The 11,905-nt window shown below is 43.0% G+C and overlaps 2 protein-coding genes across 4 annotated transcripts; both read right to left on the reverse strand.

Moving 5' to 3' along the window:
- Nucleotides 1-1,963: 1,963 nt before the first annotated feature.
- LOC112223022 (ADP-ribosylation factor-like protein 4A) lies at nt 1,964-5,354 on the reverse strand. Of its 3 annotated transcripts, none has more exons than XM_024385954.2 (2): nt 5,228-5,354; nt 1,964-3,417 (listed from the first exon to the last, which is right to left on the reverse strand). In XM_024385954.2, exon 2 carries the CDS (start codon nt 3,315-3,317, stop codon nt 2,715-2,717), a length of 603 nt encoding a protein of 200 aa, XP_024241722.1. In that variant the 5' UTR covers nt 3,318-3,417; nt 5,228-5,354; the 3' UTR covers nt 1,964-2,714. The 3 variants fall into 3 exon arrangements, with proteins under 3 accessions (XP_024241722.1, XP_024241721.1, XP_024241720.1); XM_024385953.2 differs by lacking the exon at nt 5,228-5,354 and adding an exon at nt 4,425-4,526; XM_024385952.2 differs by lacking the exon at nt 5,228-5,354 and adding an exon at nt 3,884-4,130.
- Nucleotides 5,355-5,564: 210 nt separating this feature from the next.
- si:dkey-30e9.6 (uncharacterized protein LOC564083 homolog) lies at nt 5,565-7,518 on the reverse strand. The gene is made up of 4 exons (XM_042304390.1): nt 7,049-7,518; nt 6,804-6,888; nt 6,446-6,588; nt 5,565-6,203 (listed from the first exon to the last, which is right to left on the reverse strand). The coding sequence occupies exons 1-4, from the start codon at nt 7,490-7,492 to the stop codon at nt 6,120-6,122; spliced, it is 756 nt and encodes a 251-aa protein (XP_042160324.1). The 5' UTR covers nt 7,493-7,518; the 3' UTR covers nt 5,565-6,119.
- Between the last annotated feature and the right edge of the window lie 4,387 nt (nt 7,519-11,905).

Here is an 11,905-nt window from a genome sequence, read left to right on the forward strand (position 1 = left end):
GCTCAGAAAACTTGGGGGGCCAAATAAAAATCACCCGCGGGATAAATTTGGTAAAACCCTGTTATACTGTTCACTTTTTCTCAGTCTCTCTTTTCATGCTTCTGAGGGTTAATGTAAAGAGAGCAACCTTACACCAAAGAGCAAGAGCAAGCTTCTCTAGAGCTGTCTGTCTTTCTTTCCCTCCCCTTGCAGGTGGCCCCCGTTCACCCTACTTTCAGAGAGGCTGCTAGGACGATGGAAGAATTCACATGTAAATAGGCCACTCGCTCGCTAAAACAGGAAAAAGATTCATCCTGATATAACCCTGCATAATGAGCAGCATAGGAATATGCATTATTGCTACTTCCCTTGAGTACAGTGTACACAGCTTGAAAATGTATAGTTATAGAAAATATATTTTTACTACACAGAAAGAGAAAATATTTCCACAAAAAAATATTTGATTCCGACTTGCTCCAGAAGATAGACTTGATGTACATGTTCTTGCATTTTGAGAAAGTGAGTTGAAGCACGACATTCCTAATCTCAAGGTTAGCTAGTAGAGTAGTGGAATGAGGAGTGGTTCTCTCCTTTCCTACAATTGTCTTCCTAAAGCGACACGCAGTTTGCCAGTGCAGCCGTGAGACAATGCCTTTCCTACAGTGATCCTGTTACTGAGGAGAGGGACTTACTATCGTCACAGAGTTGACCTCAGCCAGGGTCAAGCGGTCAAATAAAACCCACCAACTAGTAGATGTCCAGGAAACTAGTTGGGCACAGGGATATCATGTGACGACGGGCCATTACAGGGCATGTACTTTCCCGTGTTAGTGTATAATTGAGTTAGCAAAAGCAAAGTGTGAGAAAGGAAACCAGCTTCAGGATTTCCAAAGCTATGTTCAAACATAATCCCTAGTTAATTACATCAGCAGATCAACAGAAGAGACCCTGCCACCAGGCCTGTATCAGGATCTGACCCCAAAACTAGTCCCATGATCAGACTCACACTCACTCCCATTACCTCCATTTCCTAGAATGGAGAGCAGGACATGGGAATAACAGGAATATGTGTTGCTGCCATCCAATAGGGTTTCCTTCCTTGGAAAACAAGCTGGGAAGAGTTGCGCAACACAGATAAGGAGTGACACCCTCAAGATTAATCTTGGACCTGAGACTGTACTGTCTGTCTTTAAAACCTGATGCATATCAATCAAAATGACAGACATTGTAAAATGTGGTGTAGGTTTAACATTACTAATATCATTTGAATCAGGAAAGAAAAGACAGTGAAATGGCATCTATAATACACAGGACCATTACAAACAGGTCAAAAAATTTGGTCAAATACATCATGAGAACATAGAGCAAATTCTGCACTTGAAGTGGAGCATTGTAAGGAACAGAATAACATATGCAAATATAGTACTATATTTAGTAGGTCAACTGCTGCTCCCCCTGTTGCTCTACAGTACAAGGTTATAATTGTTCTAAAGGGATGGGTGAGCAACAGGCATCACTTCACTGAGCTATGTGACAACAGCCTCTCCCCATCACAAAAATGTTCCCAAGCCTCCAGTCTCCTCCTGCCCCAGCCTGTTGTAGAGGGTATGGCATCTGGCTTGGCATGCAGAGTAGACTGCCCTGACTGCATTGCTGAGCCTCTCGGCTCCAGAAAACAGAAAAAGGACTCCAGGCCCTATAATCACACTGCAAGTAAACACTCAACCACCATCACCTCAATCATATCCGTCTTGTTTACTTTCAGAAAGAGAAAAAAGGGAGGAGATTCATTATCCATCAGTACAAAGTGTGAGCAGGAGCAACCAAGATTCATTTTTGATTTACTTCAGTTTCATTCAAATATGAGAATCAGAGGACATACATTGTACACATCTCATCAGGTTTATCAGATCTGCAGAATTTCTCTGAAAATATTATGACAAATAATCAAAATAGAAATATCCTTCATACAAAACAAAAGCAGTGCTGCAAAGAGGTTTTTATTAAAGATGAAAACATGAAACACATAACCCATCTATTGTCCATGTGGCTAATAGGGACCCAGTAGTTAGCTTCTTCTGAAGCAACTAAACTCTTTGTGTAATAAGCTATATTGGGAAACCTCAAGGCTGTAAACTCCATCAAAAAAGGTCATCTAAAGTGCATTAACAAACAGACAGTAGAGGTACACTAGACAGAGAAAAAGCGCAAGACTGTACCTTCCTTTTGAGAAGGAAAGAAACATGTAAAAAAAATGTTTACAAAAAAGGTACATTTAAAAGTAGCTTAGGCACTCTTTACAAGGTTCAAAAGTTCCCTTTGAGGAAGACCACGTTTGTTGTCCTCCCACTAACCTTTGTAGAGAGAAGTGAATTATTTTCTGTTCTTCGTCAAACATGTCATTTTTGGTGTTCAATTTTGAAGTAGCCATTACTAATGGTCTAATATCAAGGATCAAAACCATTCTTTGTAACGACAACTTACAAATTCCTATATAAATCCATAAACACCAAATCCTTTATTACCTTCATAGTGCTTTCTCAACCACTAAAAAGCAACAAATACCGAAGATGAAGCAAAGAGACTTTGCTGTCTGAGACACGAGAACCTAGTTTAACATTGACTGATATAACTCAGTGTGCCGAGCCTATGGGAGAATTCCTATATCCACCCAGGTGCGAGAACATCTCCTTTTTGTCCTTCATTTAAAACAAGAGATTCAGTTCCCTCCTTGATCATCTCTTTTTCTTCTGTTGGCGGAGCATCTTTCTCCGTTTAAGGATCATGCCATGGAGTCTCTCCATGCCATCTTTCAGTCCGTCTCCTATGATGGCACAGGTGGGCTGCAAGTGCCAAGGCGTGCCAGGGCCTAGTTCCTTCAACGCTAGTGCCTTTTCAATCTCCGCCAGGCTCAGAGAGTGCCTCAGGTCTTGCTTGTTAGCCACCACCAGCAGTGGCACTCCCTGATTGTCTCCGGTCTTGGCGATCTTATGGAGCTCCGTTTTAGCCTCCTCCATGCGTTCGGCATCTACAGAGTCCACCACGAATACAATTCCATCGGTACAGCGTGTGTATGACTTCCACAATGGACGCAACTTCTCTTGACCACCCACGTCCCAGAAATGGAAGGTCACCGTCCTGTGGCCGCCCAAAGACACATTGACCTTTTCTGCATTGAAGCCTTTGGTAGGCACTGTGTTGACAAACTCATTGAACTGCAACCTGTACAGGACAGTTGTTTTACCTGCAGAGTCCAGTCCCAAAATGGCGATATGGAATGACTGAAAGAAGGGGATTCTTGAGAGGAAGGTCTGTGGTTCTGATAATCTATTCCCCATCTTTTCTCATGTGGGGAACAACAGGTGGAATAAAAGGGTTGGTCTACTTTTCCAACGATGATTGGCACTGATTATATTCCAATTAGAAGACAACCGTGACCTAAAAATAAAACAAATTTTACTTCAGCCAAGCAAAAATAGGACACAAATATAAGTCTACCGCAAACTTAAGTCGACACAGAATACTTATAGACTATATGAAGGTGATCAAATCAGTTATCCATGTGTTATTCACTTATTGAGGGCAGCATTTGACCTGAGTAGTGCCAAATGCATATGACATTCATTAAACACCCTCAATTATAAAGGCTCAAATGAAAATACAATGCAGAAATACCGGACTTTGTCAAGGTATGCTACACACTTGAATTTTAGGCGGCAGCAATGCACAATCCTATTGCCAAGGATAGGCGCGTAAATGAATATAAAGTCGATAGGCATACAGATGCTGACAGCCAGTAACGCCACTTGACCTGATACCAGGCTCTCAAATTGCGGCATAAATCTTTATTATAGCCTACAACCGTTCCGTCCAGCCAGACATTTTCGTGCAGGGCATCACTTACATCTATCCACTCTGAATACGCGGAACTGTGTTCACGAGGTCCAGTAACATGTTATCCAATGTTCACAATACAGAGCTTCTGATGACTGTCGCGCGGTCAGCAGCGTCCTATTATTTTTACTAGACGGTTTCATTCCCATAGAATAATACTGCAGTGCAATTTGTGGAAAAACCTGCTCATGTTCTAGCAAACGATTGGTTCAAGGGGTAGTCCATCAGTAATGTATCCATTCAGACCACGCCCATCACCTGTTGCTGCAACGTCATTATTCCAGCCAATATATTTATTATACTATCATTACGCAATACTATGCAACATCAACAATGCCTAAAATAAAAACGTATCTGATAGTATGCTAGGTCAAAGTCTAAACATAATATTTACGAATGGTTATTAACATAACATAGCAAGCCAAGCATTCTGTAGGCTATATTCGTAAAAGTAAAAGAAACAAAAAGTAAAAGAAAAGTCACTAAATAGTTTGTGATATGAATTAATTAAAATGAACAATTTATTGAACTATAAAAAATGCCTAATTTACCGTTTTTGTTGTTGCTGTGTTCGTGTGTCGCATGTGCCTTGGCTTGGGTTTTGATATACGCTAAACAGCGCCGCCCCATGATGCGTCCTTAGCTGTTTACTTTCAAACTGTTGGGCAAAAGTACAAATTGTATCCCACGCATACTGAATTTATAGTGAGAATAATCACAGGATTAATTGTAGAAATTATAATCCTGCGGTATCTATTTAAATCATGTTAATTATATATAATTAAAAATAAATACGTTAGCCTCTGTTTTTATAAATAGCGCCCCATTGAAGTTTACATTTAAAATAATGAAGGTGTGATTTAGTTTAGGGACGTCCCAGGGTTTCTGGATAGCACTATCCGTCTTGTCAGGGGGTTGCGAAGAAGGAGTCAGACGGAATCAGGTGCAAAATGAACAAAATGGTGGAATTTATTTACAGGTGCAGAAGGTTAGCTTCCTTTTAGGCAGAGTGCCGACAATTCCTCACACAGTTGAGTTTAGCAGAGCCCCAGCTGGGACAACATGCCACTCCAGCCTAAATTTACCCGAAAATGAGCCATCTGAGGCTAGTAAATTAAATAATAATAATAATAACCCAACCCTTAAAACTGGGATAATCCAAAATCAACATAAACAGGTATTTCCTCAGTTTAAATAAAGATCTCACTCAATACTTCACTAGTTTCAATATCACTAGCAAATACATAATACATTTCAACACATCTGGACATAATGTCACATAAATATTCAACGAAGAAAGATATTAGGCAAACACCCATCAACAAAGAACATTGTAATTACTAAACGCAAGCACCTGTTGGATAAAATGTGGACGTGACCAAAGCGCGCCATCCAGGTCGAACCAGTTTACAAACAATCGAAATTGGCGATTAAATAGTAAATAAATACATGAACAAACATTTGCAATAATTTGGTTCCGGGTTCCGAAATTAGTTTGGCTGCTCTCTAATCTCTTGTGGACAGACGACTTTAACATAAATGGTACATTCATTTGTCACCATACAACCGGAAGTGTGAGATAATGAGCAGCATTAGTTCTGGTGCTTTAGAATTTCGGAAAGGGGAGGGAACATTTGGCCCATAAGATTTGCCCCTAACTTGCGAAGAGAACGGGTGGAGCTGTTTGTTCCCTTCTCCCTCCCTCATGTATGGACCCAGAATTTAATCGAGCATCTGACTAATTACTCAAGGTTTTTGTTCAGGATTAAGCAAGGTTTGGCTGCTCTCCAATTGTGAACTTTAATTGCATTTCGGCCGACATTTTAGAAATTAGTTTCAATGGCATTGTAATGACACACTTTGTTTACATTTTCCAGTTACTGGGATTATCTTTGTCTCCTATTGTCTTGAGAGCATAGATTTATACACACACAATAGCCTATTAGGCCTAGATAAATTGAAAAAAAAGGACATCTTTCAAAAAGTGTCATGGCATGGGCAATTGGTTTGCAATGAAGTCTCTAGTCTAGCCTACAATTATTGTATTTTCATGATACCTCAAAGTATTTTTATTATGCTATAGCCTGCAAGATTCCTTTCTGTGAATGCAAATATTTCAGCCATGCCTTTCACACACCCAGATTAGAACATATTATCTGGCTTAACACACTGGACATTTTAGTGGAGCCTATGCACAGATCACTGCACAGCTGTGGACTCCATAGAAGACTTTAGAGGTCAAAGTGTCAGCCAGTTTTCCAAGAGCTGGAGATCTTCTCCTCTACTCTGTCCATGAAAGCACTGTACACTCCGCGTCTGTGCCTGTGTCTCTGAGAAGAAGAAAATATTTTAGAAAATGTATATCAGTAGACACTTGAAGCAGCCCTAAGCTTTTTACCAAAACAGTGGCGGGCGGGGAAATGGTTTTGTTTTAGCACTTTTGTGTTAAACAGCATAATAACTTGGTAACTGACTAAGTCACGCTACAGAAGTGGCCTAAAGTATCATGAAAGCATTGAATTAAAATGGTGTGGGGCCTATAGCCAGACTGGGCATAAACCAGACCACTCACAGTGTAGGAGGCAGATTTTGGGGGCCAAGGCAATTTAGGGAGTGTGAGCCTGGCCTCCCATCTAGGCTCTGTTGGCTTATAGGTGTCCATCTTCCCAAAAGGTTCCCTTGAATAAATGTCTGTGTCCGATCTGGTCCCCCTAACTGGAGTAGAATGGAAACCAGTGTCACAGTCGGCAGGATATTGCTGAGTTTGCTGTGTAATGTAGGCATAGTTTTGATAAAAGGCCATGGACTTAGCCTTCAAATGATAAATGACTTTGTGCTTTTGTCATGAGTAAGCACAAAATGGATGATGCTTGTCTAATTACAGTAATAGAGCAGTGTCTCCGCACCAATATTCAGGAAAGCTGACTTACTTATACTCAGGTGCTGAGATTTGAAGTTCAACTGACCAGGATCCCTTTCAGCTGCAGTAACCATATTTGGCATGTCATCAGCAAGCTGAAATAAATGTTTCAGAGCAAAATGTTTTTCAATATATTTGTCGCCATCTTGTGTTAGAATCATACGCGGCAAGAATTTAGTACCAGTATTTTGTACAAATCATGGAAATCACAAAGAACATGTAAGGAAGGTGTTATGTTATATCACAGCAACATACCTGTCTAAAGTTATGTGGTTTAGGGTTCTTGTAGGCCACAGGAGGGTATTTCCCTGTTTTAACGAACATCTGCTTGGATTCTAAAGAGCCAGGAGGTCTGTATGATGTGCTGAACTTTGGCAGTGCTTTTTTATTCTGGTCAATCTCAGGAATTAGAATGTTTGGGGTAAATCTGTCCACACTTAAGACTGTCTCACTGGAGGCAAGTGTCAGTAAAGGATGATGTGTATTTTTTGTCTTCTTCCTTCGAGGGACACTCAGAGATGTGTAGAGTTTAGGAGAGAAATCAGGCGGCTTCAAGTTCCATGGGTCAACCTGATGTGAATAATGAGGACGAATAAAACCTTCGCTTCTTATGGTGGCTAAGTTCAGGCTAGCAGAAAAGACTGTCTTTTTATTCAAATAAACTGATGTCGAAGGATCCAAGTAACGGTTAGAGGTCATTGTGATATCACAGTCCTGAAATTGTATGAACGGTAACCTGTTCAGGTGCAAAGAAAATAATTAAGGGCTATTGAACTTCTCAACCATACAGCAGTAGCAAACTCTAAAGTGTCTAACATTACACACTTTGCTTCTACTTCTTTTAAATACATCAAATGGCGTTGACCAGGGATAAATTATTTTACTCTTACCTTGAATTTCAAAGACACAATCTGTTACAGAAGACACATGTTCAGAAATGACCAAGTTTCAAGTTCAGCTTGCACTGTTTGATGTGAAGTAAGGGACAACACAGGAAGAAAGTGTTAATACAATAAAAGTGGTTGCTAAGTGACCAGGGTCTGGAGACTTTACATAAAGAATATGCAAAAGGTCTGAGAACAGCAGGAGACTCCGCTAAAAGAAAAAAGAGAAACGTCCTAGCAACCGAGGAACAATGTGCCCTCTGAATGCCAATATCAACCCTTAAACTTAAGGACCTGTCAGATTAGTAAAGACTGACTAAGTAATTTGGAGGCATATGAAATGACGCGGTCTGTGCTTGGTAGACTTTCTATCCTGAAGGGTAGTTTTCGAATGTGTAAACTTTAGTGTAGCTTCTTAGAATATTTTATTAAATCTACAGTGTTTGTCTGTTCACAAATGTGTTTGATCACTGAATTGTTATGAGTAATAGAGTAGAAAATGATATGGTAATTTACACAGTCAGGATGTGAAGAGAGAGGCAGTCTAATCTCATACTAGACGTAACGTAGTACATGTAAATCCGGGACACTCAAATTAGTATGATATGTTATGTTTGGTATGGTTACAGAACATAGAAGGCTACTTAGTCGGGGTGGATGGGTGGGCATATAACACGAACGTCTAGCAAACCTGAGGTTGCGTATTTGAATCTCATCATGGACAACTTTTGATTTTTAGCTAATTACTTACAGGATTAAGATTGAATCCTACTACACCTGCTCTGACTCTCGTCGGATGTGTCAGGGCTTGAAAACTAGTACGGACTACAAAGGGAAACCCAGCTGCGAGCTGCCCATTGATGCAAGTCTACCAGACGAGCTTAATGCCTTTTATGCTCGATCGAGGCAAGCAACACTGAAGCATGCATGAGAGCACCAGCTGTTCCAGACGACTATGTGATAACGCTCCCGTTTGCCGATGTGAGCAAGACCTTTAAACAGGACAACATTCACAAAGTCGCGGGGCCAGATGGATTAACAGGACGTGTACTCAAATCATGCGCGGACCAACTGGCAAGTGTCTTCACTGACATTTTCAACAGAATCATCCCGGATACCCTAGACCCACTCCAATTCGCATACCGCCCCAACAGATCCACAGATGACGCAATCTCAATCACACTCCACACTGCCCTTTCCCACCTGGACAAAAGGAACACCTATGTGAGAATGCTGTTCATTGACTACAGCTCAGCATTCAAGACCATAGTATCCACAAAGCTCATCACTAAGCTAAGGACACTTGGACTAAACACCTCCTCCTGCAACTGGAACCTGGACTTCCTGATGGGCCACCCCCAGGTGGTAAGGGTAGGCAACAACACGCCGGCCACGCTGATCCTCAACACTGGGACTCCTCAGCGGTGCACTCTTAGTTCCCTCCTGTACTCCCTGTTCACCCACGACTGCGTGGTCAAACACGACTCCAACACCATCATTTAGTTTGCTGACGACACAACAGCCTGATTACCGACAATGATGAGACAACCTATAGGGAGGAGGTCAGAGACCTGGCAGTGTAGTGCCAGGACATCAAACTCTCCCTCAATGTGAGCAAGACAAAGGAGCTGATCGTGGACTACGGGAAAAGGCGTGCCGAACAGGCCCCCGTTAATATCGTCAGGGCTGTAGTGGAGCAGATTGAGAGTTTCAAGTTCTTTGGTGTCCACATCACCAATAAACTATCATGGTCCAAACACACCAAGAGAGTCGTGAAGAGGGCATGACAACACCTATCCCCCCTCCAAAAGATTTGGCATGGGTCCCCAGATCCTAAAAAAGTTATACAGCAGCCTCCTGGGTATACAGCAGCCTCCTCCGGGTGGCGCACTGGTTAAGGGCGCTGTACTGCAGCGCCAGCTGTGCCACCAGAGACCCTGGGTTCGCGCCCAGGCTCTGTCGTAACCGGCCGCGACCGGGAGGTCCGTGGGCCGATGCACAATTGGCCTAGCGTCGCCCGGGAGGGGTTGGCCGGTAGGGATATCCTTGTCTCATCGCGCACCAGCGTCTCCTGTGGCGGGCAAGGGCGCAGTGCGCACCAACCAAGGTTGCCAGGTGCACGGTGTTTCCTCCGACACATTGGTGCGGCTGGCTTCCGGGTTGGATGTGCGCTGTGTTAAGAAGCAGTGCGGCTTGGTTGGGTTGTGCATCGGAGGACGCATGACTTTCAACCTTCGTCTCTCCCGAGCCCATACGGGAGTTGTAGCGATGAGACAAGATAGTAGCTACTAAACAATTGGATACCACGAAATTGGGGAGAAAACGTCAAATTCAAGGTAGAGTTCTCCTGGCATCCGCCAAGCCCAGATTCGTCCGTCGGAATCCAAGATGATGAAGCATGATTCATCACTCCAGAGAACGCGTTTCCACTGCTCCAGAGTCCGATGTGGCGAGCTTTACACCACTCCAGCCGATGCGTGGCATTGCGCATGGTGATCTTAGGCTTGTGTGTGGCTGCTCGGCCATGGAAACCCATTTCACGAAGCTCCCGATGAACAGTTATTGTGCTGACATTGCTTCCAGGGGAAGTTTGGACCTCTAGTGAGTGTTGCAACCGAGGACAGACGATTTTTAGCTACTCGCTTCAGCACTCAGCAGTCCCGTTCTGTGAGCTTGTGTGGCCTACCACTTCACGGCTGAGCCGTTGTTGCTCCTAGACGTTTCCACTTCACAATAACAGCACTTACAGTTGACCGGGGCAACTCTAGCAGGGCAGAAATTTGACAAACTTACTTGTTGGAAAGGTGGCATCCTATGACGGTGCCACATTGAAAGTCGCTGAGCGCTTCTGTAAGGCGTTTATACTGCCAATGTTTGTCTTTGGAGATTGCATGGGTGTGTGCTCGATTTTATACACCTGTCAGCAACGGGTGTGGCTAAAATAGTCTAATTCACTAGTTTGAAGGGGTGTCCACATAGTGTATCATACGATTTGAAAATTCGTAACATATTGCACGAATTGTAATTCGTAACATATGATACAAAGTTAATGATGGACATCCACAAATTAATACATACCAATACGAAACCTAACATATCATACTAATTGGTGTCCCTTGATTTACCTTTACTATGTTACGTCTACCCTTGAGTCCAGGTTGACAGGGAATTTCTAATTATTAATTTGGTCTCCAATAGTTTACCTCTTGTCAGGTGGGGTGAGGAAAATAAGAAACCACTAGATGGCACTACATACTCCAAGTGAAAAGTATGTCGTATAACATCAGTTGAGGAGGCTCTACAGTGTGTGTGTGTGTGTGTGTGTGTGAGAGAGAAAGAGGAGTCTACATAGGTGTAGAGGGAATGTCTCTTGTTATATGTAATGTATGTAAACTCAGCAAAAAAAAAGAAAATTCCCCTTTTCAGGACCCTGTCTTTCAAAGATAATTTGTAAAAATCCAAATAACTTAACAGATCTTCATTGTAAAGGGTTTAAACCCTGTTTCCTATGCTTGTTCAATTAACCATAAACAATTAATGAACATGCACCTGTGGAACGGTCGTTAAGAAACTAACAGCTGGCCTCTCGGGTGGCGTAGTGGTCTAGGGCACTGCATCACAGCGCCCAGGCTCTGTCGCAGCCGTGGGGTGACACACAATTGGCCTAGTGTCGTCGGTTAGGGAGGGTTTGGCCGGTAGGGATATCCTTGTCTAATCGCGCACCAACGACTCCTGTGGCGGGCCGGGCGCAGTGCACGCTAACCAAGGCCGCCAGGTGCACGGTGTTTCCTCCGACACATTGGTGCGGCTGGCTTCCGGGTTGGATGCGCGCTGTGTTAAGAAGCAGTGCGGCTTGGCTGGGTTGTGTTTCGGAGGACGCATGGGAGTTGCCTGTATGGGAGCCTGTACGGGAGTTGTAGCGATGAGACAAGATAGTAATTACTAACAATTGGACACCACGAAATTGGGGAGGAAAGGGGGTAAAAAAAAACACACTAACAGCTTACAGCCTGGCAATTAAGGTCACAGTTATGAAAACTTAGGACACTAAAGAGGCTTTTCTACTGACTCTGAAAAACACCAAAAGAAAGATGCCCAGGGTCCCTGCTCATCTGCGTGAACATCCCTTAGGCATGCTGCAAGGAGGCATGAGGACTGCAGATGTGTCCAGGGCAAAAAATGACAATGTCTGTACTGTGAGACACCTAAGACAGCGCTACAGGGAGAA

This window comes from Oncorhynchus tshawytscha, linkage group LG23 (assembly GCF_018296145.1).
Source record: "Oncorhynchus tshawytscha isolate Ot180627B linkage group LG23, Otsh_v2.0, whole genome shotgun sequence".
Lineage (NCBI taxonomy): Eukaryota > Metazoa > Chordata > Actinopteri > Salmoniformes > Salmonidae > Oncorhynchus > Oncorhynchus tshawytscha.